Below are 24,492 nucleotides of genomic sequence, written 5' to 3' on the forward strand. Positions count from 1 at the left end.
TTGAAAGGCGTTTGCCAGGATAGGGCGAACTCATATTCATTGCTGATGTCCAGTCAGTCGTCGCTTTCGCCTGCCAAGAAAGCTCACACATAAGATGTTATCGGGCGCCAGCGCCTGTCCATCAATCTGTCTGGGATCCGTTCTTCCGGCGAACGTCAACGTTTGCCAATCTTCACTGTCCGTACTGGAGACTCCAACTCCTTGCGTATGAGGTGCAACAAATTGTATTTTACGATGGGATTGGTACTGTCAGAAGGATGATAGTCAAACCACAAGTTAGACCCAAAATGAATTAAAATCCTCGACTAACATGAAGCTCGAGGTAAACAACTCATCGATCGAGCACTTCGAACCCCTGTAAAAGCTCGTGCTCGACGAAGCTTGTCCACCCGCATGCGGCATGCTAGTTGTGCTGATGACTTGAGGGATAGCAACGTCACTCCTGTTTGCTTCCATGGCCATACCAGTCGAAAGCCACTTCTCCTCAGTCTCAGGATACGGGAGACCAGATCCAAGTGGCTCCAAGAACAGACTCGAACTCAGCCAGGTTCGCTACTTTCGATAAGTCGTTGATTCCATCCCGTTCCGTTCCTGGCCTTAAAGGGCACCACTCGATGAGGGTTAACGTCGCAGATGCATGGCGGTCTCTTCAAGTTCTTGTCGCTGACCAAAGACACTTCTGAAGTCAAAGACGGAGTGTTTGCAAGGATCGAATGAGCTCTTCTCGAATGACCGAGTGTGATTTGGGCCCCAGGTGGACCAAGGCAGAACAGGTGAGTCTTTAGTTGCCTTGTCGTACTAGCAGCTAATATAGGTAGGCTCAAGTTTCAAGAAAATATTGCGATCGACAAGAGATGTCAGGGAGTTTTGGAGTGACTCTCCTGAAATCTCCATACTGAGAGCGATCATTCGGTTGTATGCGCAGGCGTGATGTAACAGGGCTGAAGCCAATGCATGTATATTCAAAAGAGCTGTGCAAGATAGGGAGTGATGATTTAGCGGTAAGCTGGAGGGCATTGGGGCATAAATAGATCCCTCGCGTTTACGACGAGAATTCTTTCGTTTGTCAGGAAACTGGAATTGATTGTCTTGCAAGCTGGATCAAAAAACTTCGAGGCACTACAGTCCAAATGATTCATCAGTCACAAAAACAATACCTGACCTAAAAAGCGTCCTCCAATTTCCAGTTCCAAATTTGCAAACAGTCGGTCACTCCGCCATTGTCTCTGTTAACGTTCCTGAAAAAACACCGTACTAGTCTCCGAAAATCGAGGATCTCAGAGTGTAAGGGTTGAGTAACTTCAAACCGACCTCGTTGCTACGTGCTTTCACAGAAGGGAGTGCAAGTTCAGGATGGAATTTGTCTTCTGAGAGCGATCTTAAAATGACATCATACGCGCGGCTCTCCCTTGATGATCATGATTAATATAGTATGTCTGAGATGCAACTTAATGAAAACACTCACCCTGAGGATTTCCAATGACGAGAGTCACGAGATCCTCTACGACGGAAAAATTGTGATGCGCAAGTCGTAGCGAGGCTGCACTGTCAAATTGGCAGTTCTATTGACACAAGTTCATGTTATTGGCGTGAACATCTGCCAGCTGGGTTTGGAAGAATATTATCTGTTGTAGAGATTCCACTGAGAATCCCAAACGCCGCAGGACCATCGGTGCATGTTTAGAGGGTGTGGAATAGCGACGGGATTTATTTGTGAGTATTCTGGTTTCTGCCACGCATTTTCGCTTTTGTACAAGTGACTTTATGAGTGTTAGAGTGGAACAGTCCGAGCCAGGAATTGGAGGCACCGGAATTGCATTGAGATATTTGAGGCCTATTGGATACAGTATTAGCTGCAAAGAAGAGTCGAACATCAGTTACATCACTGCACATCTGGAGAGATTGATTTAATAATTCTGACACAGAAAGTTTCGGACTTACTCGACGTGCTCGTACTAGATCGTGGACATCTAGATGGCCGAGTATGTTTAGGAGATTTTCAGATGTCAGACGAACCTTGCAACTTGCGATGAAAGAGAGGGACGACTCGACGACTCGGAGTGTCAGGTGAGCATAGTTTGAGTATGACATAACATTACATAATGTCAGCTTATTTCCTCTCTTCAACTTGAAATCATAAGGTTTCAACTTTCCGAGTCAACCGTTCTGAATTCAAGAACGTTCAAGTTCAGTTGTTCACGCGCCGTGACGTGTAATCACGTCCTTTGGGAATGGTGAAAAATCAGTCGTAACCTTGAATTCTTGCACAGACTATATTCAATCTTGTGGTGAATCGCTGCGTCCGGTCAGCTAGCAATAATAACTGGTGTTGGGCTCACGTCTGTCCTTGCTTGGTGTCCTCTTAGGTCCTCAATTGATGCGTTGACAAATAACTGGCAGGATCAGCCTGGAGTCGTCTTGTAAACCGCCGCCGTTTAGGTTGCGGGAAGTTGGTATATCATGATCCTTATTCCGGGCCCTAGTCACTCAAGCTTTGACGTCTCTAAGGCTACAATGACCGACACTCGCATATACAATGCGTTCCTCATTCCACGCACATCTTCAACAATATCATCCTGGGTCAATTCTGACAATGCTGTGAGTTTGACGATGCATCGCTAATGTATTACACTTTGTCTCACACTTGTGATCAGTCGTTTCCATTCAACATATGCGTTATTGAGCTCTTGATTTCGTTTGTGTTTAGTTGGACATATGCAGGGACGGATTTTTCGCTGGAGGCACCAATTTACTTTTCGAAAGCAACCATGTTGTGAACGGAGATGACTGCTTGACTGTTGCTAGTGGCGCCAAGAATATCACTTGGAGGTTTGTCGATTTTGCTAACGCAATGAGTGAGCTTATGTAGCATAGATGGCTACTGCGAGGGGTCACACGGTCTCTCAGTCGGTTCACTTGGCGAGGGCGGTCAAGTGGCATCCGTAGAGAACGTCTTATTTGAAAACACAATTATCTCGGCGACCTGGCGTCCTTGTCTAACACCCTACATACCATCTAGAACCGCACTCTGAATACAGCTCGTTTCAAGGGTTGGACTGGCGGAAACGGTGCTGCTATCAAGCTCGTATTTTTAACCTTTTCGACAAATTCTGCACTGAACATGTGTTGCTTTAGTATAACATGAAAAGGTATCACATTTATCGATGTGATGCTCCCTATTTTCGTGACACAAAAGTAGGTCTTTGCCTTTCCTTGTGCTCCTTTTATAATCGTGTTGTTAAAGCTACTGGGATCAAGGCGTAAGCTTAACGTTGCCTGTATAGACATATCTCTTTCAACTGAACGTATAACAGGGCGGCTTGCATCCGAGCTCATCGTCCGTTAACGAGACTCACATCGAAAACTTCCTGTTCGATCACTTTGTTGGCGAGTGGGTTACCACTTTCTTCTGATATATATTCTAACAGGCTCTCTAGTGCATCCGGATACGTGGAAGATTTATGTATCACCGACCCTTGCTGGTAATAACCTTTCTTTTCTTTTCGTTTCCGAAGCATCCATTGAGAAGTCGTCAGGTACTACGTGTCTGGTGCAACAGGCAAGGAAGGCATCATTTTTGACTTGTATCCCGACACCGGTACGTTCGTTGCCAATCTCTTCCGCGACTTGTTTTCATAGCGACCAACATTGTCGTGAAGAACTTTGTTGCGCACACACTTAGTGGTGCCCCTGTTGCCGCAATGTGCAATTCATCCACTGAATGCGCTGCCTTGGAGTGACTAATTAGGCGAGTTTTTTGACAGCGGTTGATATAGATCTCGAATGGTGTTGGATTTGTGTGCTCGAATGGGCCATATGTCCCTACACAGGCTGGCTTGTAACATGTGATGCGCACGAGTTCTTTATACTTTGAATCTAGTGGAAAGACTCTTAGATTCATTCACTTCGCGGTCAGCTTCATTAGCCAGGTTGTGTAAAAACCGTTGTAGCTCATGAGCAATTCCACGTTCGCGAATAGCGCGCGCTAATTCATTACTGCAAACACAATTTAATGCCAACGTCAAGCCGTTAATCTATTTCCGTGAGCGCCTGCGTGCGGTACAAGCAGATGCATTACAGATCGCTTTACAACAATTTTATCTACCCAAACTGCGGGACGCAGCCCGTTCAGTCCAATACATAATATCGAAAATGAAGGAGACGAATGGCTGACAAGGCTGGGGACATTCAATCGTACACACTACGCGCAAGGGGCCTATCATATAGGAATCACAGGCAGATAACAAAGTAAAGGAGGAGACATGTAATGATGGAACAGTCAGGTAGCAATTAAGACCTCTCGCCCCTCAGACGGCGAGCAAGAGCAAGGTCTTTGGGTTGGATAGTCACACCTGAAAAATTAGACTGAGTCAGCATTGTGGAGCACGGGAGAGTGGATGACTCACGCTTGGCGTGGATGGCAGCCAAGTTGGTGTCCTCGAATAGTGACACGAGGTAAGCTTCAGCGGCTTCCTGAAGAGCCATAACAGCGGAGGATTGGAAGCGCAAGTCGGTCTAGTGAAAAACGGTCATTTGAATCACCTTAAATACACTCAGATAGTGCAATGGGGACATACCTTGAAGTCCTGGGCAATTTCACGAACAAGCCTCTGGAAGGGGAGCTTCCTGATCAAAAGCTCGGTAGACTTCTGGTACCTCCTAATTTCACGGAGGGCAACAGTACCAGGGCGGAAACGATGGGGCTTCTTTACACCACCAGTGGCGGCCTGTGATATAACACGGTATTGAGCATTTAAGACGCGAAATGATAAGAAACAAAGACATACGGCAGCGGCGGTCTTCCTAGCAGCCTTGGTTGCGAGTTGCTTACGGGGGGCCTTGCCTATAATACGGAAATGGTGTTACAACGTGGATGAAAACAAGCAGCGATAAGGTCGCACCTCCAGTGGACTTGCGTGCGGTTTGCTGGATAAAGGGTAAGTATGATGATATTGTAGAACAATGTTCTATAAACACACCTTGGTACGGGCCATTACGATGGTCTGATAGTCAGGAGGTAAAAGTGTTGGTTAATGGCGAAATGACGGTGATGGAGGTTGCGGACGAAGACACGAGCAAAGGGAAAGTCATTTGTTGAATGGCGTCTGCGCCATTCCCACGCCTCTCAGCTTTTTAAATTCCGCCGGGAATCCGGTATGCACAGTGCACTGACCGCATCGACAGAGCAAGCCTCAAAAGTTGCATCAAAGTATGTATTCAAACATGGCCTTTTGAAAATTCAAGTGCAGTGCTAATAATTACCAAGTACTTCCTTTAGAACATTTCTTGATCCTTCCGCCGCTGCGTTCCCGGAAAAGGCGATGCATCGTGATTCGTCTACTCGCATCGTGCAAGTACGTGGCGCATATACCTATCAATTGATTGTGAATTGGTAGAATGATCCCCGTGCCATAGTTTGCCCTAGTAAGTAAGTGGAATTTAAATGCTCCAGTTTTCTGATGTGCTTCCGAGTCGTAGAAGTAAGATCCGGGATTCCGGGTGATATGAAAGAAAGCCTTGAACCTTGTTCGCACTGCGCAGGGAAACCGACGGGCCTCCAGCAACACGAACGGCTTGTTGTGTCTTTATTCAATCCCCCACCGGAACGTTGAAATTAGACGGGCCAGAGGAGGAACGGCGGTCGAGGACGCCTTTCTGAAAGTCCCACCCACGAATTTTCCCCCCTCCCACTGCGACCTGTGACCATATGTATTGATTCTTGTACCCTTCTATTGGATAACTTTCACTCCGATGTTACGGTCCGACTTTTTCCGCAGGTATGATTTGTGTCTTCCATCAAAGCCGTAGCCGAGCAAGCAAGCTCTGTATTTTTGGTGTCAAACGGCGGTATCGTCCGAGTCGTATCACCGCAGGATAAAAAAGTATCCTCATGTATTCTTGTTCGGCCATTGCTCGATCTTGACGGATATAAATGTTCTCAAGAGACTGCGGTAGGTTTATTACATTGTTCTGATGGTCGTTTAATGTGGTATGTTCGCTTTCGTCCCTTTCTAAAAATTCATTTTCATTTTTTGTCCATTGGATGTAGGACAACGCATGCCAAGTCTAAGAGACCCAATTTGTATCTCTGGAGCCGCGGATGCCACCAGTCCGCTACGTTCGCGTTTGAAATCAGGGTACAGTCACATATATCGAATACATGGTATGTTTTGCAAATTTGAGGGTATTAATTCCAGTGTGTAACAAGGTCTAGATGTGTGATCAAAATCCCCCTAGGCAGCTATTATAGTCCAGAGAGATTGGTGCGAACCCCACATGGTCGCTGCTGAAATGATCCATCCCCTTTCTACGTGAGCTTTTCTTCGTCCTCCGCTTTTCCTTCGCCTGCGAAGGATGCCGTGAGGATGTAAATGTGGTATCAATATCATCTTGAGTATGTCGTGTAAAGGGTATCATTGAGTCCGCAGCCGTGAAACAGACAGGTATTCGGCTTGCTGCAGTATCAGGTGGTGTCACCAAGCTATCAGGTCCGTAAGGTACTAACGAGATGTCAGGGGTAAGCAGATGAGAGCACGAAATATGGATAGGTGTGACCTGATGGCTCCGTGGTACACGCCTCGTATGCACGAGGGTGAAAATAGCTTCCTTTTATCTCGGCCATTTGATATGACCGACTGTCATCGCTGCAGGCGAATTCCCGCTCATGGCGCCCAGGCAGTGCACATTGATTGGCAGGGACTGAGACGGGCGACCGATCATACGCAGCCGACGAGTAAGCAGCATACGTAGAGGTAAGAGTTGGCGTTGGTGGGAAGTGAACACGGCGCGGTGGGGAAGCCGTCGGATGTGCAGAGAATGGGAATGCATCTTGTCGCTGTGGACATTGTTTAAGGATCGGTCTTGGCGACATGAAACCCAAGGTGATGGTGATGTGGGTAGATATATTATACAATGGACCCGGACGCTCAAAGCAAGCCAACAAGACTCGGAGAGGAAAGGGTGACGGTATATGGGTGCATAACAGCAGCGGAATATATATTGTAGAACTCAGGCTCGGGTGGAACGTGTTCCCGGTTCATAAAGTAACAAGAAGAACAACTCCGACTGGTGGAGCTTGCGTTCGGTCCTAGCTTGTGACCAAAATGGCTTGCTCAGTTAGTCTCTTGTGGGGAAAAGTAAGATAAACCTTATTATATCAGATGTTTCACATTAAATCAATGGCATGTTGCTACGGCATTGTAAGGAACCACTATTGGCCACAAATCAAAATAAATTATTAGTAACCTGGATTACTAGGCGCTGTGCAGGAGGTTCAAATAGCGGAAAAGGCTCATCTTGAGAAACGCCGAGGAATCTCATAAGTACTGTCTACTCAGACTAACTTATTTTGACGATTTCTCATGGTAGCGGTTCGTTGATCTCGATCCCCTAGCGAGCATCCCCGGGCCGGCAGCCAAGCGACTTGGTACGATGGTCTCTAACTGCAGGCTATTGAGATAGTACCATCCTGTGCATTCAGCCTGAACTTATCAACCTGATCAACCGAAAAGTCGGAAAGCCGGTACGAATGTGCTTGGTATGATGGACTAGTTAGCTAATTCAGGAAAAGTGAAGTGTACTGTCGTTTCTACATATGTGCAAACCTTGAGAAGATCCAGATGATGCCACTATGTCAGAGTATGTGCATAAAGTTCGGTAGATGCATGTCAATGAGCATGCATGTGTCTGACAATGACCACACCCTGCTCCAACACTCTCAAGTTGACCAAGGATTGGCCAGATAATTAGGAGTTTTCTTCGGGTCAACAGGAATACTCCATGGATCTCGCCCTATACCCTGCAAAGTTATCGTCCCGTCTGTTCCACCGAATGAAAGTGATGCTGAAGGACCTGCCGCTGGAGAGTTCCTATGTAGGTCATTCGTCGGTCTACTGCAGTTTTCAAACGAGACTGTGCTAGCCGTAAAGGGATCTCCAAATGAAGAATTTGTCTCTGGTAACGGAGGAGACCATATCGATGTCTCATTTCTACCAAAGGATATTTGAGGAATAGAGGTATGGGGAGAGGTGGCTGAAGAAGGGTGGCTCGGGTGATCTAGCGAGCCAAGGCTATCTGCAATTGAGGACATGCCCTGACCACCATCGACGTCATCACCAGAATCAGGCACATGATGGAGTGACGTGGCCAACGTAACGCTGAAGTCAGCGCTCGAGTAAACATCAGCCACGGATAAACCCGTAGGGTTGGCGACGTGTGTGGGTGCAATTGTGTATGCGGGTGGAGATTCTGATACGTCTAGAGATGGGTGAATTTGGTAAGGCTGAGGAACCTGCATTTCCTCGGGAATCTTCTCCGATTGTCCTATCATATCTTTGATGGCCTTTAGATCGAATCCTGCATGAACAGGGATATCAATAGAAGAATTGGGTGATTGGCCGCCGGGAGGCTGTGTTGAATTCTGAGGTGGGGGAGTCCCCGTGAACTCCCGAGGTGGTTCAGTGTCATCATCAGTCGGTTTCCCTAGTGAAAAGGGTTTCCGTCTAGAAGAAGCAAAAGAAGTTGTCGAGGGTGGCCTCGATACTGGTATTGGTGACGCTGAGGGCTTCTTTCTAGAAAACCACTTCTTTTTCTGTGTATGGTCCCCTTCTCTTACAACAACTCTTTCCTCGTTGAATTCGGGTTCCTACAAATAATGATGATCAAAGAGTCGGCCCGATAAAATGAGACGTACGACGGGTTCATCGAAGTAATCACACGAAACAGGGAAGCCAAGCTGGTCTAATATGAGCGGCATGAATGCGCGATAGCTCATATGCCCCGAAATCTTATCCGTAACATCGACGTTCTCTAAACCTGGCACATTCTCGATTGGCCGCAAGCCTGCAACCGTATTTAAACCACCACTGGTTGCACGAAAGAGGTAGTTAAGGACCCAGTCATGTCTGGCAAATGCATTAACAAAGCGCCCTGAAACGACGCTGCGGGCATTGCACCATGTGCTTGTTGATGCTGTTAACGTGGCTCCGAGGAGGAAAACGTCTTGTACGATACCAAAAGCTTTTGCCTTGGCAAGGTCGAGGAGGGCGTAGAAAATGACACGTGCGCCAAGAGAGAACCCGATGAGTGTGATAGGCCGAACGCCAAGATGACGTTGAATAAGGAGTTGTGCAAGAACACTGCCAGCTGCCCGGGCACGGTCGAGCGCATTATTCCAAGGATTATCAATTAGGTAACCAAGCTTTGTGAGAACTAATGAAGTGCTGGTGAGCCAATCTCTTTAGAAAACGCAAATCGACATCACGCGTACTGATTGGCCATTGAAGTCCGCTCATCAGCGCAGTCATCACCGTATGTTGGAGTACAGTTTGAACTGTTTGTGACAGAATCTCTCCGGTAAGAATCTTGAGCGCACTACCAGTTTCTTGAATCATCTCAGGCTCCCAAAGTACACTAAATACATCGCCCACGATGGGATCCAAAACACTGAAAGGCAGGCGGACGTCATCAAGCTTGCCATTCATGAACCTACATCACAAGTGTGAGATAGTCGATATACCCGTATTTGACGATGGACGCACCCAGGAACGGTCAGGATGCAGCTGACACGTTTGTTGTTGTGTAGCGGTAGCAGATCAAATATTCGTACTTGTTGCGTACGTCGGGCCATTCCGTTAGCAGCGATCCCAGAGCCAGTCAGAACACCTCCAGTCGTGATCACAGCAGCACCACCGGCCCCGGCAAGAAATCCTGTTGTCCCAGATATGCCGACAGCGGTAAATGCTGCACCTAGGCCAGCACCAATGACAGGCGCGAGAAGTCCAGCAGAAAGTCCGATAACCAGACCACCACCTGTATTGGAATGCGCAGTAAATTTATTAGCACTTTTTGTACATCTTGTTTGTAATAAATGAGATCACCAAGTGTGGCCAGACCCAACATCATATATCGCTTCTTCCGCGCGGCATTCGACGATCCCTCAATAATCTCCTGATTCTCCATCTTCTCGACACCTTCTTGAATCTCAAGTGCCTCTGTCACGCGCGCCTCGAACTTTACCACATCCAACCAGCCAAGTCCGAGCTTAAGAGCCACACTCTCCAGTAATACACGTGATCTTGCGTCGTAGACACTGTCCGCAATGAGTATAAGGAACAGGTCGCACAAAACGGTCCACCGAATATCAAGTGTAACGTCTTTTTCAGCGGATGAAAGCGTCGTGGTAACTCCCATCGATGCAGAATCAACGGCAGTAGCCTCAAGAACTTTGGCCGTAGTTTGAAAGCTCATCTGAGTGGCCGAGGGTGATGTTGGCGTCTGAGGAGGACTACGACCGCCCGACACCAGACTGGAAGGTCGAAGTTTATCGTCTTTGGAGTTCCGCCTGCTTGTCGTATCTTTCTTCAACTCTCGAGCTTCAGCCTGCCGCCGTGCTTCAACAGGGTCGTATTCGGGGTTGGCAACGGTATGGGTTGTCATTAACGATGGTACAAGATCTATCGCTTGCACACCATGCGCAGCTAGGCTGTCTATCATCTTCTGCTCTGATATATCGTTTGAGCATATGTAATACCGCTTGTTGGACTAAAAAGATGCGCGAGTTTACCTGCAGTTTCAAGCTCCATGTGATAATAGAGCCGGCCCATGATCTTCATCGCCCATAGCTCCATATGTTGGAAAGATGCTTTGAGCTCCTTTCTCTTAGTAGTCTTGAGCTTCTGCACCATTTCTTTCGCCGCGAGGGCACAGACACCAACGTAGGCAATGCGTTGTGCTTCGGTCAGCATATTCTTGGTCGCTTGCATCTGGCTGAGCGGGGTCATGGCCTTGTCCTCGTCAAATAGGTATCGTGTACGCAGGTGAACTTCATCCGCCTCATCTTCTTCGCTGACCCGTAGTCTAGTATACTCATTCTCATTCTGTTCTGTCTTGGAGCGCCATTCGACACCCTCCTCGTCGAAATCGATGAGATTGCCAGTTGCGTTGCCAGCTGTCGATGTAGTTTGCAACGGTTTCTTTGATGAGGGCATGTAGTGATATTTCTTCTGATCTTCTTCGTCAAGACCGCCTCCAAAGTCATCCTCTTTGATGACTGGCATTTCCTGCCATCCTTCTTCGTCGTCATCGTCAAAGGAAAATGGATTCGTCAGGTGAGTGGCTTCCACCGGCATTTCTGAAGGATAATATGGAGGGTTTGGGAATGCTCAGATCAAAGTCATCGAGCTGGGAAATCAAGGGGAAATGGTAGACCTATCATAGACGATATTCGTTCCCCCTCCAAAGAGGCAGCCTTGCTTTACTTCCCACGCTCTACACTTGCTCTACTCCGGATTTAAATTCTATGGCGTCTTGCTTGTGATTCGTGAAACATAGACATGAGTTCCTCATTAGTTTTCAACGCATCCTCTTTTGTGTGTTTAGATGAAGGAGCACGTAACATCACCCGTCACTGTCTAGCGAAATACCAGATCTCATCAAGATCTCAAGCAGGCCCCGGATAGACATCGTATCGGTACGGTCGACGTAAGCAGATATTACAGCAGCGTACAACATACTTTTTACAACACACGCTTACGATCCTCATGACTTTGCTCGTGCCTCTTCCCTCTTGGCTACGCGCTCCTTCATGTCCGCATGCTTAAGGGCTGCCTTGACTTGTCGTTGCCTCTTGCGTCGACCGTTCCCTCGCTTAGGTCCATCGATAACAACCGGTTCTGCAATGCGCTGCTTCCTCTTTGCCAGTTGTTCAGCGCGTTGCTTTTCACGTTTTTTATCGCGCTTGCGAAGGGTAGTCATGGATGATTTGAGCAGGGCACCGTAAGCAGAGTGGAATTTATCAAGGTCTATTGATAAAATCTACAAGGTGGTGTATCATCAGCATTGCGAGGCCGTGAAAAAGATCTGTGATGTACCTTGGTGGAGAACTTCACTTTCTTGCCATCAGTGACACGAACAATACAGGGATATTCTCTGCTCCCATCGCTCCCATCTCCTTCTTTCATTACGGTGTCATCACCGTCATGAGTTACTACATGTAATCAGAAAGTATTAAGTCAAAATAACAGAGCGATCGATCAATACGCACATCGCTTATAAGTGAGCCATATCGTGCCCTTGTCTTTGGTCGATTCGAAGAGGGCGCCTAGCTGCTGGAGAAACTAAATACTGTTTGAACGATCACACTAACAACTGTAAAGGCAGAGGAACGCACTGTGTTATTGTCAACGAGCTGCATGGGCCTGATGCAGCGCGAGCGTTGAGAACATGTTCGTTAAGTCAAGAAACGTATGGGGGTCACAATATCCAAACAAGGGCAAAGAAAGGGGTTTCGATCTTGGCCGTCTTCAGACAACTTGAACTTGTGATCGCACCTCTATTCTCGCGTCTTTTATAATTCTATATTCGAATGTGCAACATCTTCAAGGAAAATATTGATGTGCAGCTTCGAGGGACACTCCCATGCTCATAGACCCTCAGCAATGTTTCCGCTTGGAGCTCGAGCTCTTCCGTCCGTAGGTTTACCAAAAGTCTTGAAGGTATTCGGGCACGACAAGGAGACCCTCCAACTTCATGAGGTTGAATAGCTGCAGGATACCTAATGGTGCCTGCGAAGCTTCTCAAGTGCCGTAAATGATGTAGTGTCCGATGTTTTGCTTGCACAGAGACCATCTTGATCCATGGTCATCATTGTTTCCAGGTTACGAACTCCAGGTATGCAGCTGCAAGATAAAGTATGAGCGATATGTAAATGTACGTGATAGCACGACAGAAAACTGGAACATGCAAATTTGTCCTGTTTGGGACTTTTTTATGATGTGTCGACCGCTAAGATTTGAACGTTTTGAATGTTCTAGCCTTTTTTCTCTCCCCTGCCACAGAAATAAAGGTTTGGACGGATAATCTGAGGGCCAGCATGAGTAGTGCTAATAGAATTGTTCACGCTGATCGCCTTCAGATGTACATGCACTTGGAACCCATCCTTACACTCTTCGACATGTTCGTTCTCCTCCTGCATTACTTGCGACTGAGCCCCTCTCCTTTGTGGTTTAGAGAGATACGCTCACGCCTCGAGCATTATTCTCTTTTGTTTTTATATAGGATGGCACGCATCTTGACGTACTCATGCGACTACATCTGGTTGTTCATAGCTATTCTATGAGTGCCTCCATCATGAGTATGAATGGGCCACTAGCGTCTAACCACCATTTCAGTGATTCGCAAGCACACGACAAGTTATATATCTCTACAAATCATCTGGCCCCTGACAGTTCCGTCTCTGTCCTGATTCTGACACGGTAGTCTTATCCTATCCCAACAGAAGTTGAAAGGAGATCTCCGTTGCTTGGATCAACGGGACTCGAACTCCACAGATCAACAGATAACATCCTGTGACCTCTGCATGTACATCATGTTCTCGAAGCATTGAAGCACCGTGCTGATCTTGGTCAGATCTCGGAGAAGACTATGTGCAGCATGGCGATCAGAAGTTGCGAAGCATATGCGTCGTCATCTCGCTACTTCCCGAACCTCGCTATTACAGTAAGTGGTATTACAGTCGTTTGCATGACGCTGAACCTAAGCAAAAAGAATACACATTTGGCAAGGCCTGAACCTCTCTCAATTTCCGACGCCTAATCTTGATCCCACAGACACCAGGGACACCGAGAGAGCCTAACTGAGTCGTGACCGGACAGAGATCGCTGGCCGATATTATGCCATAGCATCTCACCTCATGTCGCCTCAATTTGCTTTTTCGCTTGCTCGGGAGTTAGGGCTCCCGGAAACCTATGGCGGGAGATAGAATGGACCGTAAGAATGCAACTTTTGATTGACACATCGCATTATGCCAGCGCTGTTCTCTACGGTCGATTGTGGCGCCGTTTCACATCACGAACCACTGTACAGCAAATTACATGCGTGGGTATTGGGGGCGGCAGTGATACTGTCAGGATGTTGTCCGCCCAACGAACGCTGATCCAGGATCCTGTGTCAGATCCTGTAAGCACTCTAGGTGCATCAGTGTGTTTCACCAATTTCTATTTTTTTTTTTCAAGCATAGCCACTCCAAAGTATTATAACATGCGGGTGGTGACCCACACTACCATACATTCTCGTCATGGATCCAACAGATACTGGGATGCCGCTGGATACCGTTGCCACCATGTCAACAGTTCTGGAAGGTATCTTATACGGCGAGTGTTGCAATAAGTGTACCCGTTTCACGCGCACCAAACTGGCATTTTACAGGCTTTTCAGTTCTTATGTTTATGGGAACCATTTGGACATTCACTTACAAAAAACGCATGAGGGACGTCAATCGACCAGTCGCTACAGTTGCCGTCCTGCTATTTCTACTGAGTACTATGGTTAGGTTTTCGTCACTTGAATCTGATAACATCTACTAAAGGCTCCCAAGCACGTAGTCATCGAGATTATTCGTGTCGAAGATGGACTGGTGAAGTTTCGCGACACATTCCCAGGCGGCCCAGTGGCATTTTTTGCAGATGGTAAACAAAAAATGTTTACGGCCAGGAGTGTAGTGAATGTCATGCAAACTCTACTTGGCGACGGAGTAGTGGTGGGATCAATTTTTTTCTCTGACAGTTTGAAATTCTTGTGGCTTATAAAAATTCCCTTCTGACAAAAGATTTATCGATGTTATGTCGTTTGGCAGTCTGTCCGGGTGATCATCCTACCATGCATAATGTGGTGTGCAATTGCAGGTTCGTTTGCCGTTATACTCAGAAAGTGTGTGTCTGACGTTCAAGTTATTTCGAAGTGTGTGGGGCTTATATGGCCTATGACTTTTCGCTGGTTAGTGATGCCGAAAGTATCTTCACTGACCAGACTGGACGTTGGGTCACTGGATTCATTACCCTTACCTTCGCAACCAATTTGTTCAGCTCAGGTAAGCACGTTTTTGAGTAATCGTACTAATATTGAGACACCTGCGAACTTGAACATGTGTAGGATTGCTGGCATACCGCATCTGGACGATCGAACGCAAGATCTCCACAACTCGCACTAGGAGAGGTGTAAGGCCAATTGTGCGTGTGCTTGTGGATGCTGCAGTTCTATACTCTGTCCATCTGCTCCGCGATAATATGTCTTGCCCTTTTGAACAATGGCACATATGTCATAGGAGACTTGGTAATTCCGCTGTTGACACTTATCATAAAAATCATTGAGCTTCAGTCAACTAGATTAATCCGATCATATCGATTGCCTTCTACATGGTGTTTATTCGCATCGCAATCAATGAAGATACTCAGGAATTCTTTTCGACTGTTTGTGGGACAGGTGAGACAAACCAAAGGATCCCGCTGCATTATCCTATGCAGCTTTTGCGGACTGCACACAGGGAGAATGATGCATTCTTCTGACTAAAATAGTGATGGATACATCCAGCCTGATATAACTTTTTTCGTACTCTCTCAATTTCAGACAGCGGTTACCTCACTCTAGGGAACGCCAAAAATTTGCTTGTAATTGTTTTCTAGTACTAGCTCGAGATAAAGTTATCTGCGGAAACAGGAGTTATTGACTTGTGGTTGAAGTGAATTACGATGTGTTGTTCCAGCGCTGCAAAGTCCATAGAAATGTCGATGATGCCGGCCTAGGATGCGAAATGCATCATGGATATCAGCCTAATTAAAGCCCAATGCTATTCATAAGTTGCTGTTATTCGGCCCCTTGTCTGCCCCATGGAGTTATCAAAGTATTTTAAAGTTTGGCCTATATATGAATTACAGCCACCAGTGACCAGTGAAATCTCATTTCAACTCACCGCGCCTCGCCTCATCGCAGTTTTGCATCTTCCAGGAATTTTTACTTGCTTGGGCTTGCGGGAGATAAGGACGAACCACACTTGACACACACTGTGACTCCTTCTTTCCACGTTATGCCGTTGTCCACGATCAGCCCATCATGACCACGCATCTCTTTTCTCTCAAGCATTCGCCGATTTCTGATGGCCGGCCTGATACTATTAGTATCTCAAGCTTAGCTTGTATGCAGCATCACACTTAATGTAGATGGCTGACGATGCCCACTTGCACCGTCATTCATCTTTAAGGTATCATTCTGGCCATGACTTCAACAGGCACTGGCATGCCGCTGGATGCCGCTGCCATCATGTCAACAGTTCTGGAAGGCATCTTATATGGCGAGTGTTGGAATGAGTATACCCGTTTCATGCCAACTAAATTAACATTTTTCAGGCTTTTCAGTTCTTATGTTTATAGGTACCATCTGGACATTCACCTACAAAAAATGCATCAGGAACATCAATCGACCAATCGCTGTGGTTAGGTTTTCGTCACTCGAATCCGCCAATGCCTTCTACTGAAGTCTCCCAAGCACATGGTCATAGACATTATTCGTGTCGAAGATGGATTGGTGAAGTATCGTAAGACTTTTCCAGGCGGCCCTGCGGCATTCTTCGCAGACTATACCCAAAAGACGTATGTGGTCAAGACTACGGTGATTCTCATGCAAACTCTGCTTGCCGACGGGGTAGTGGTATGATCGAAATCTCACCTGCCAGCTTGAAACCGTTATAACTTATAGAATCCCTTTTTTTATTAAAGGTTTATCGATGTCACGTCGTTTGGCAATCTATCTGTGTTGTCATCCTACCATGCATGATGTGGTGTGCAATTGCAGGTTTGGTTGCTATCATACTCAGAAAGTGCGCGCTCTGACATTCAAGTTGTTTTGCAGCGTGTGGGAGTTATATGGTGTACGACCTTTCGCTGGTCAGCGATGCCGAAAGTGTCTTCACCAACCAGACTGGACGTTGGGTGCGATATTCATTGTCTTTACTTTCGCGACAAATTTGGTCAGTTCAGGTAAGTATATTTCTGCATGAGCGCAATATATCGAGACACTTATGAACCGAATGTTTGTAGGATTGCTGGCATATCGCATCTGGACGATCGAACGCAGTGTCTCTACAATCCGCACTAGGAGGGGTACAAGGCCGATCGTGCGAGTGCTTGTGGATGCTGCCATTTTATACTCTGCAACCACTTTCTCCGCAATAATATCTTTTGCTCTTTCGAACAATGGCACATATGTCATAGGAGACTTGGTAATTCCGCTGTTGACACTTATCATAAAAATCATTGAGCTTCAGTCAACTAGATTAATCCGATCATATCAATCGCCTTCTACATGGTGTTTATTCGCATTGCAATCGACAAAAATACTCAGAAATTTCTCTTGACTGTTAATGGCACAGTTGTGACAGACCCAGGAATCCCGCTGCATTATCCTATGCAGCCTTTGCAAATTGCACACAGGGAAACTGATGCATCCTCCTGGTTGAAATAGTGATGTATACGTTATTGTAGTTATTTAACGTGATATAAATACATTTCGTGCTCTCTCGGTTTCAGACGGTGACTATCTCACTCTGGACACCAAAAGATCTGACTGTACTTCGCCTTCTACTGGACTGAATAGGGTTCGACTCGGAGATAAAATCATCTGCAGAAATATCAATTTGCAGTTAAGCTGCTTTTCAGCCAGTCGTCAAAGATCTGATGCCACCAAAATTGGCTCAGCGCCCTGGACCAGCAGTGTGCTGTTTCGGAGCACCATTCGTCACGATGTTGCGCTAAGTTATTCACCTGCTCCCGAATTTGCTTCAAGACTCAACTAACCTCTGAAGTTTGAGCGCTGAGCGCTGACTACTGAGCAGATTCCGTGTTGACGGAATTGACTCAAATGACTTGCATCCTTCAACAGGATATAAATTGGAATCAAGAAAATAGACATCAGCTTCAAGTATCTGATATTTCGAACCGCAGCGCAGGATGAGGTACACTGTCAGATCATCATATTCTCGCGCTCTGAGGTAGCCACTGCCTAAATTAATTTTGTCCAAAAATTATAAATGGGGGGATATCTGTATCATAAAAGGTATACATAGCTAGATAATTATGATGGATGTGTCTCTAGATCTGTTTTCGAGCTAACACCCAAGGAGTATTTGGAATCATTCGGCCTGTGTATCAACGGCTGCATGGGATGTTGTTGCAATCTGCTTCGTTCTGTCTCAGTGGTCCCTCTACCGACATTCGAGAGGTGATATTGTTTGCTTTTACTGGTCGTGATGCGAATAAATACCATGTAGAAGGCAATCGAGACGATCGGGACAATCTAGTTGATCAAAAATCAGTGATGCGCGATGTCATATTTCAAGAGTGGAATCACCAGGTCTCCCATTACGACCAGTCCATCGTTCCAGAGGGAAAAACATATTAATGATGAGATAAGCGCCGCAGAGTACAAAACAGCAGCATCTATAAGCACGCGGAATATAGGTACTTTGCGCTTCGTAGTGCAGATCACGGAGACCTTGCGTTCGATCGTCCAAATGCGATACGCTAGTAATCCTAGACAAATTCAGGTTGGTATTAGGTATCAACATCGCGGTTACGTGGAAGTGTGCTCACCAGTACTCAACATATTAGTTGCAAGCGTGGAAGCAAGGAAAGTAGCGACCCAATGGCCAATCCTAGTACCGAAGAAATTTTCGATTTCGGCCATCGACGCTCGAGAAAAGTAGTAGACCGAACAAACGCCAGACGCTTGGAGACAACATCAGACCTCACGACATCCTGAGTATGATTGAAACCTAACCTGCGACACCACACCACATCATGCATGGTATGATAATGACCCAGACAGATTGCCAGACGACGTAACATCGATAAATCTTTTCCACGAAAGACAGGTTCTATAAGCAAAAGAGGGTCTGAAGTTAGCACATGGAAATTTGACGCACCACTACCCCGTCGCCAAGCAGAGTTTGCAAGGTATATATCGCATTCTTGGTCACAAATGTAGTTTGAGTGACGTCTGCGAAAAATGCTATTGGCCCGCCAAGGAAGGTGTCACGATACTCCACCAGTCCACGTTCAACATGAATAATATTTACGACTATGTGCTTTTGAGGTTTCAGTAGATATCATTGAATGCAAACGAGGAGAAGCTAACCGCGGTGCTCAACATGAACAGTAGGGAGGCAACCACAGCAATTGGCCGATTGACATCCTGCATGTGTTGTGTATAGGTGAATGTCCAGATGGTACCTAGGTACATGAGGACTGAAAATCCTGAAAAACGTTAGCGAGTCAGCCACTTGGTTATAGGATCGGAAAACTCATTGCGATACATACCGTATAAAATGCCTTCCAGCACTGATGACATGATGGCAGCGGAATCCATCGGGATGCCAGCCAACACAACCATGGTGAAATTGATGCTTAGGAGGTTTATGACGATATGGGTAGCTTCACCAGCTCCGTCTATATTGTTATATAGTAGAAACGGCCGCCCAAACCAGTGATTAATTGGAACAATGCGTGCTGTAGCCATCCAGTGCATGTTGGTTTCAGTTTTAATAAGACTTGAACCGAGACATTTTGGACCAGCGCTCAACATTGCATCAGGGAGATAACATCTGCGATTTGCTCCCTTGTGAACCTATTTCTTGCACAAGGCAGTATATATAGTCTTGAAACTCAATGTGCGGTGCTGCTTTGAAGAATAACAATGATATTTCCTGTTTCATCATGGCAATCAGAACGAGTCGAAGTGGAAGATATGGTACCACATCATTGTCCTGCCATTTCCGATATGATTAATAGTACATCGATCATAACAAAGGAAATGATTCACGCCAAGTGAGGAGTCCCGACCATCTTCATTCTATACAATCATGGTTCGTCTAGGCCCTAGGGAAGACTAGTCAGCTGGCCTTGGTGCCGCATAGTACCACCTAGCGCTACACAATGATCAGGTGAGCTGGAATAACTTCCTTGCAGCGCCTTGTTCGTCCACATGGACACTTTGTGACGAATATATCATCTGGTTGCCAGATGACCAGGCGAGCACTAATAGATCCAGACAGACCCACGGGGACCAGGATAGCGCTGAGTCGGAGAGACCCGGGGAGTATGAGAGTCGTCTCGCGAAAGTGCAATTGTGTGTTTGAAGGTCTAGTCTGCACTAAGAAATAATGGGTCAAAGTGTGCGGCTCTGGGTTGCCTGCGACACCCAACACAGTGACCAAGCACGCCACTGCTGGGCGCCGGTTGGTTTCAGGGCTTATCGCGATCATAGTCACTAGTGACTTTGTGGTGAACATTCGTCCTTCCATACCCGGGACTCATCAACGCCAGTACTCGCAACGGAAAAGTCTGTAGATTAATGCTGATGAAGTCTGGCTCATTGCAATACATAAATATGAGTACTCACGGCAGAGGCGTGCTCGTTATTTAAATATCTTCTTTCCGGACTGACGGCAGGCGTCTATCAACCCCACTGCCATTACCACGCTTCCTCGTCCCTTCTGCACCCAGGTCTAGACCTTGTCCAACATCCTCATCTTGGCATCCATGCTTCCAAACTTACAAGATGGATGAAAAGTAGTGGGGTAGCAGTGATCAAGGTGGTTGGCAAGAGATGCTGCCATTCGCTCCCACGCAATCATACAATCTACAAAGTTCGCTTGGCTTTACTCACTGTCAGTCGCTCTCTACTCGGCTATCACGCAATCATCACGACTTCATTATCTTGATAATGATTTCTTGCCAGCTGGTCACTTACTATGATTTGTTATATCGTGAATTGGTTTTGGACAGCACACCCTCCTTCTCTTTTTATCCTTCAATATCATTTCCATGGTTTCCAGTGCATTGAGCCCATACCCCGCGCCAGTAGGTGGAGCGTCCCTCCTTTTGACATTCAAAGGACCCAGAAATACTATCCTCATCATTGGTGGTAATGTTCTGGCTGCCTCTAGGGCATTTGCGGCACTCGAGGCAGGTATGCAAGTGATCATACTCACCAGAGGGTCAGTATGCGACGAACTGAGATGGAGAGAGGACCAACAGCAAGTAAATATCACGGACTGGGACTTGCTTCCCTCTGCGTCTACTTCCCCACTTTCCCCCGCGCCAGATACGAAGGCAGATGCAGAGTCCCTCTCTGCATTCCTAGCCGAAAACCCATCTATATCTCTTATCTGCATTACCATACACACAGTGGACACACCTGCACTTGCACGTATCTGTCATGCGCATAACATTCCCGTAAACGTCACAGACCTTCCTGCACTATGCGACTTCTCCTTCGCAGCCACACACCGTTTTGTTGATCCATCTACAGGCGAGCAGAGTGCGCTACAAGTGGGTGTGACAACCAATGGGGAGGGTTGCAGGCTCGCGGGGCGTGTAAGACGAGAGATCGTCAGTATGCTTCCAAAAGACGTCGCTGGAGCTGTCAGGCAGGTTGGAAAACTTCGACGTTTGGCCAAGAATACAGATGACGAGATCGGAGATTCTGAGGAAGGCGAGGACAGTAGCGTCACTACTCCCAACAGGCCCGTACCTGGTTGGATAAGCAGTACCGCCGAAAGTACAGACGAGTCCTCCCGCCGCCGCATGAAATGGGTGGCCCAGGTCAGCGAGTATTGGCCCATCGCACGGTTGGCATCTATGTCAGAAGACGACATGAAGCTCGTATTGTCTGGCGGCTCTCCCCAAACGACCTCACCATACTCAATTCAGGCTCCAAACGAGAGTTCACTACATAACTTGACACTTCTACCGCCTCAGAAGAAAGGCCGTATTCTTCTCGTTGGTTCCGGCCCAGGACATCCCTCCCTTCTCACCATTGCAACTCATAATGCGCTTACGAAGCACGCAGATCTTGTTCTTTCGGACAAGCTCGTTCCCGCTGCCGTACTAGCTCTCATACCTGACACTGTCGAGGTGCGCATTGCACGCAAATTCCCTGGAAATGCCGAAGGCGCGCAATCAGAGATGATGGACGCAGCAGTCGAAGCTGCTCAACGTGGCCTCACTGTCGTCAGAGTACGTAAATTCTTCATTTCCTTGACACCGAAATAATCAACTCGTCACACAGTTGAAACAAGGAGACCCAGTCGTATACGGCCGTGCAGGAGAGGAAGTGCTCTTCTTCCGAGCACACGGGTTCGAACCGCTTGTTGTCCCAGGCGTCTCATCTGCACTTGCAGCGCCTATTTTTGCGGGAATACCAGTCACACAGCGCGGTGTTGCAGAAAGTGTTATTGTGTGCACCGGAGTCGGGCGACAGGGCAAGGAGGTCAAGCTTCCTGGTTACGAACGCTCGCGAACTGTGCTCATCCTCATGGGCGTCGCCCGGATAGCGCAGGTTGTTGGCGCTATGATTCGCAACGATAGTGGCAGTGGGGAAGGCCTGCAGAATGGTGAAGGGAGAAGAGAGGGGCGTCCATACCCTCGGAACACGCCTATCGCCATTATTGAGCGCGGCTCGATGCCTGATCAACGGGTAGTCGCAAGTACACTTGGAGATATATGTGAAGCGTTGGACGTAGCGGGAGAGCAAAGACCTCCGGGAATGATGGTTGTTGGGTGGGCTGTATTGGCGCTGCAAGGCGCTGGTGACACAAGCGTGTTGGAAGAGGGCGATGAACGAGACGAAGAGAGGATAAGAAAGTGGTTAGGAGGAGGCAGGTGGGTTATGCAAGAAGGAATCGATCAGGGCTGGGCGGAGGTATAGTTAAAGTCTGGGATTGATCGTTAGCATCTATTCCTCGATCTATGGTAATTCTTGTCAGCATATGTATATGAGGAGTCATGCAAAGCGTGCTTATTGGTATCTAAATTAGGTGATAGTGTCACTCTGGACCTCAGACTCGAAATTCCGGAGCTCAAATATCAAGTTGATCGATGTGAGACGGTCCAGTCCTTCCGTAGCAACTATTTTTGAAGGCCCTGACTCAACAAAGCCCAGTAAGTAATGCACCATATTCAATGCTCATTGCAAGTGACACTACTCAGGGGCTAGGCTTACTGCATATAGTCCTCGAGGCAGCTATCCGTCATCTAGTACTGGTTGGGTGTACAACTCGAATGCCAGGATGACAAGCCCGTAAGATAAGTCTCAGCGTACGGGCAATAAGATCAAGCGGCTAAATTCAATGCTCGCGCATACCCATCATAGAACATACTCATGCTTTGTGCCCATGCTTTGTTCGAATCCTATCCATACTTAACGATACTGTACATTCCGTGAGACAATATTTTACACCTAGATCTTCCCCGAGAGTCCCTCTTCATTAGCTAATGGTATGATTATCTCGAGAACGCCCCCTTCTAAACTTTCTATAATACATAGGCAACCATTTCTATGACATCTCATCAGCTTTCTAAATCGTTGGAAAAAGTTGAAAAATATGAACCATTGGTATTGTAGTGATAAAGATGCGATCACATTGTCTGCACTCCTTTATCGTGCTTGACGGCGGAAGCAGAGGTGGAGGTGCGCTGGGCACGCGAGGACGAGCGGTTTGAGATGGCTTGAATGCGTCTACGCTGGCGCTTGCGTGGAGGTACGTACTCGTCCTCACTACTCTCGGGGGAGCTATCCTCCAGATAATTGTCATCATCTTCCTCTTTCTTCTGTAATTTACGATCATTGGAGTGGTCGTCCTTCGCAGTATCAGTCGGCCGCTTCGGAAGCCGGATTCTAATATACAGACGCGGCCTGTCCGACACCGCTTCATTTGGTTTTGAGCTTGATGACTCCTTCTCCTCCTGCTTATCATCCGGGGCATTACCATCGTCTGACTCGTCATCCACTGTAATGGGAGTCTGCCGTTTTGAGGGCCGACTTTTTATCATCAGACGCGATGCGTCTGATCTAGACCCAGTTTTCCGAGGCGGCTTCTTTCCTGAGGGGAGTCCTGAGTCGGAGCTCTCATAAGAGCTTGAGCCCCGCTTTCGCTTCATGTTGGCAAGGCGTTCCAGACGCGGGGGCATGACAGGCTTAAGTGAGGACTTGTCGGTTGCGTTGGGTCCAACATGCACGATAGAAGGCATTGTGACAAGTTATAGTCTGAGGATAGAGAGTGTGTGTTTTTTTGTGAAGGAGCGCTCAGTGAGAAGAACTGAAGAATTGCTTCGTAGAGCTGCGCCATTTTAAACGATTGAGAGGTGTGGACATACAATGTCGCCACTGTTTTGACCGACAGTGCAACTATGGCACCGGACTATGGCTCGCATTGATGCCCACATATGCGAGGGCCTATGAATTGATCATGGTGGAGTACCGCTAAAGCGCTTGTGCAGGCAAACAATGATGACGAATTCGAATGTCCACTGGCCGCATCGACCACTGCATTGACCGTCATCCAGACGGCCCAGAATATTATCTGTAAGTGCGGCCAACACATAGACGACTACACGGACAAAGCATGAGTGCTGGTTTATGCTTAAAAATAGATAGGCCTTACCAGCTGCTAAACACCCCATAAAATATACTTAAGCTCGAAGGCAAGTTGAAGGTTGAAACTTAGCCGCAGAAATACGATGCCGCATGAATCGACTCGGAAAAGCCAGCCATTTTTTAAATGAAATATAATATTCCACCGTGACTGCCTCGCCATCATGAGTGGTGATGAACGATGGATGATCGAGGTGCTATGGACCTCACCGTGAAGTCGAAGATAGCACC

The 24,492-nt window shown here is 47.1% G+C and overlaps 10 protein-coding genes across 10 annotated transcripts; 4 read left to right on the top strand and 6 right to left on the bottom strand.

Annotated features, from left to right (window-relative positions):
* Positions 1-2,514: 2,514 nt before the first annotated feature.
* On the top strand, positions 2,515-3,740 carry EDB93DRAFT_1104852 (uncharacterized protein; the record flags this gene model as incomplete). The annotated part of the gene is made up of 9 exons (XM_041447447.1): positions 2,515-2,598; positions 2,708-2,829; positions 2,870-2,951; positions 3,020-3,085; positions 3,136-3,195; positions 3,315-3,391; positions 3,429-3,482; positions 3,537-3,598; positions 3,640-3,740. The coding sequence occupies 9 exons, from the start codon at positions 2,515-2,517 to the stop codon at positions 3,738-3,740; spliced, it is 708 nt and encodes a 235-aa protein (XP_041306516.1).
* Positions 3,741-4,011: 271 nt separating this feature from the next.
* EDB93DRAFT_1228161 (histone-fold-containing protein) lies at positions 4,012-5,174 on the bottom strand. Its single transcript, XM_041451251.1, has 6 exons — positions 4,980-5,174; positions 4,902-4,926; positions 4,788-4,843; positions 4,578-4,727; positions 4,407-4,515; positions 4,012-4,352 (listed from the first exon to the last, which is right to left on the bottom strand). The coding sequence occupies exons 1-6, from the start codon at positions 4,992-4,994 to the stop codon at positions 4,291-4,293; spliced, it is 417 nt and encodes a 138-aa protein (XP_041306517.1). The 5' UTR covers positions 4,995-5,174; the 3' UTR covers positions 4,012-4,290.
* A 1,337-nt stretch (positions 5,175-6,511) lies between these two features.
* Positions 6,512-6,871, bottom strand: EDB93DRAFT_1087494 (uncharacterized protein; the record flags this gene model as incomplete). The annotated part of the gene is made up of 1 exon (XM_041446046.1): positions 6,512-6,871. One exon carries the CDS (start codon positions 6,869-6,871, stop codon positions 6,512-6,514), a length of 360 nt encoding a protein of 119 aa, XP_041306518.1.
* A 385-nt stretch (positions 6,872-7,256) lies between these two features.
* Positions 7,257-11,321, bottom strand: EDB93DRAFT_1152382 (uncharacterized protein). The gene is made up of 6 exons (XM_041449748.1): positions 10,565-11,321; positions 9,879-10,502; positions 9,540-9,810; positions 9,269-9,486; positions 8,693-9,210; positions 7,257-8,644 (listed from the first exon to the last, which is right to left on the bottom strand). Exons 1-6 carry the CDS (start codon positions 11,127-11,129, stop codon positions 7,718-7,720), a joined length of 3,123 nt encoding a protein of 1,040 aa, XP_041306519.1. The 5' UTR covers positions 11,130-11,321; the 3' UTR covers positions 7,257-7,717.
* Positions 11,322-11,345: 24 nt separating this feature from the next.
* Positions 11,346-12,239, bottom strand: EDB93DRAFT_1152385 (signal recognition particle, SRP9/SRP14 subunit). The gene is made up of 4 exons (XM_041449749.1): positions 12,170-12,239; positions 12,044-12,116; positions 11,871-11,986; positions 11,346-11,814 (listed from the first exon to the last, which is right to left on the bottom strand). The coding sequence occupies exons 1-4, from the start codon at positions 12,191-12,193 to the stop codon at positions 11,539-11,541; spliced, it is 489 nt and encodes a 162-aa protein (XP_041306520.1). The 5' UTR covers positions 12,194-12,239; the 3' UTR covers positions 11,346-11,538.
* Positions 12,240-13,686: 1,447 nt separating this feature from the next.
* Positions 13,687-15,313, top strand: EDB93DRAFT_525992 (uncharacterized protein). Its single transcript, XM_041456623.1, has 8 exons — positions 13,687-13,956; positions 14,013-14,150; positions 14,206-14,324; positions 14,375-14,536; positions 14,606-14,681; positions 14,738-14,866; positions 14,929-15,108; positions 15,162-15,313. Exons 2-8 carry the CDS (start codon positions 14,075-14,077, stop codon positions 15,164-15,166), a joined length of 747 nt encoding a protein of 248 aa, XP_041306521.1. The 5' UTR covers positions 13,687-13,956; positions 14,013-14,074; the 3' UTR covers positions 15,167-15,313.
* An 865-nt stretch (positions 15,314-16,178) lies between these two features.
* EDB93DRAFT_1152400 (uncharacterized protein) lies at positions 16,179-17,405 on the top strand. The gene is made up of 5 exons (XM_041449750.1): positions 16,179-16,264; positions 16,318-16,479; positions 16,548-16,623; positions 16,681-16,808; positions 16,869-17,405. The coding sequence occupies exons 1-5, from the start codon at positions 16,193-16,195 to the stop codon at positions 17,001-17,003; spliced, it is 573 nt and encodes a 190-aa protein (XP_041306522.1). The 5' UTR covers positions 16,179-16,192; the 3' UTR covers positions 17,004-17,405.
* A 496-nt stretch (positions 17,406-17,901) lies between these two features.
* On the bottom strand, positions 17,902-19,218 carry EDB93DRAFT_1087542 (uncharacterized protein; the record flags this gene model as incomplete). The annotated part of the gene is made up of 7 exons (XM_041446050.1): positions 17,902-18,123; positions 18,178-18,359; positions 18,420-18,554; positions 18,607-18,682; positions 18,752-18,913; positions 18,964-19,082; positions 19,146-19,218. 7 exons carry the CDS (start codon positions 19,216-19,218, stop codon positions 17,902-17,904), a joined length of 969 nt encoding a protein of 322 aa, XP_041306523.1.
* Positions 19,219-20,651: 1,433 nt separating this feature from the next.
* Positions 20,652-22,536, top strand: EDB93DRAFT_1087435 (uroporphyrin-III C-methyltransferase; the record flags this gene model as incomplete). Its single annotated transcript, XM_041446041.1, has 2 exons — positions 20,652-21,845; positions 21,898-22,536. 2 exons carry the CDS (start codon positions 20,652-20,654, stop codon positions 22,534-22,536), a joined length of 1,833 nt encoding a protein of 610 aa, XP_041306524.1.
* Positions 22,537-22,947: 411 nt separating this feature from the next.
* EDB93DRAFT_526110 (uncharacterized protein) lies at positions 22,948-23,943 on the bottom strand. The gene has a single exon (XM_041456624.1). The coding sequence runs from the start codon at positions 23,856-23,858 to the stop codon at positions 23,247-23,249; it is 612 nt and encodes a 203-aa protein (XP_041306525.1). The 5' UTR covers positions 23,859-23,943; the 3' UTR covers positions 22,948-23,246.
* Positions 23,944-24,492: the final 549 nt, after the last annotated feature.

This window comes from Suillus bovinus, assembly GCF_016758785.1.
Source record: "Suillus bovinus strain UH-Sbo-P2 chromosome Unknown EDB93scaffold_37, whole genome shotgun sequence".
In the NCBI taxonomy this organism is placed as follows: Eukaryota; Fungi; Basidiomycota; class Agaricomycetes; order Boletales; family Suillaceae; genus Suillus; species Suillus bovinus.

Bases quoted from the DNA above. Each gene is read 5' to 3' on its own strand.
- EDB93DRAFT_1228161 (XM_041451251.1), bottom strand. The intron at 4,844-4,901 runs GTGCGACCTTAT...TCCGTATTATAG, and splicing joins CGCACGCAAGTCCACTGGAG to GCAAGGCCCCCCGTAAGCAA. The intron at 4,516-4,577 runs GTATGTCCCCAT...GTTTTTCACTAG, and splicing joins AAATTGCCCAGGACTTCAAG to ACCGACTTGCGCTTCCAATC.
- EDB93DRAFT_1152382 (XM_041449748.1), bottom strand. From the start codon at position 11,129: ATGCCGGTGGAAGCCACTCACCTGACGAATCCATTTTCCTTTGACGAT. The intron at 10,503-10,564 runs GTAAACTCGCGC...ACGATATATCAG, and splicing joins CATGGAGCTTGAAACTGCAG to AGCAGAAGATGATAGACAGC. The intron at 9,487-9,539 runs GTGCGTCCATCG...CTTGTGATGTAG, and splicing joins TGCATCCTGACCGTTCCTGG to GTTCATGAATGGCAAGCTTG.
- EDB93DRAFT_1152385 (XM_041449749.1), bottom strand. From the start codon at position 12,193: ATGCAGCTCGTTGACAATAACACA. The intron at 12,117-12,169 runs GTGCGTTCCTCT...AACAGTATTTAG, and splicing joins AGCTCGTTGACAATAACACA to TTTCTCCAGCAGCTAGGCGC. The intron at 11,987-12,043 runs GTGCGTATTGAT...GATTACATGTAG, and splicing joins ATGGCTCACTTATAAGCGAT to TAACTCATGACGGTGATGAC.
- EDB93DRAFT_525992 (XM_041456623.1), top strand. From the start codon at position 14,075: ATGGATCCAACAGATACTGGGATGCCGCTGGATACCGTTGCCACCATG. The intron at 14,537-14,605 runs GTGGGATCAATT...TTCTGACAAAAG, and splicing joins TACTTGGCGACGGAGTAGTG to ATTTATCGATGTTATGTCGT. The intron at 14,682-14,737 runs GTTCGTTTGCCG...GTTATTTCGAAG, and splicing joins AATGTGGTGTGCAATTGCAG to TGTGTGGGGCTTATATGGCC.
- EDB93DRAFT_1152400 (XM_041449750.1), top strand. From the start codon at position 16,193: ATGTTTATAGGTACCATCTGGACATTCACCTACAAAAAATGCATCAGG. The intron at 16,480-16,547 runs GTATGATCGAAA...TTTTTATTAAAG, and splicing joins TGCTTGCCGACGGGGTAGTG to GTTTATCGATGTCACGTCGT. The intron at 16,809-16,868 runs GTAAGTATATTT...GAATGTTTGTAG, and splicing joins GACAAATTTGGTCAGTTCAG to GATTGCTGGCATATCGCATC.
- EDB93DRAFT_526110 (XM_041456624.1), bottom strand. From the start codon at position 23,858: ATGCCTTCTATCGTGCATGTTGGACCCAACGCAACCGACAAGTCCTCA.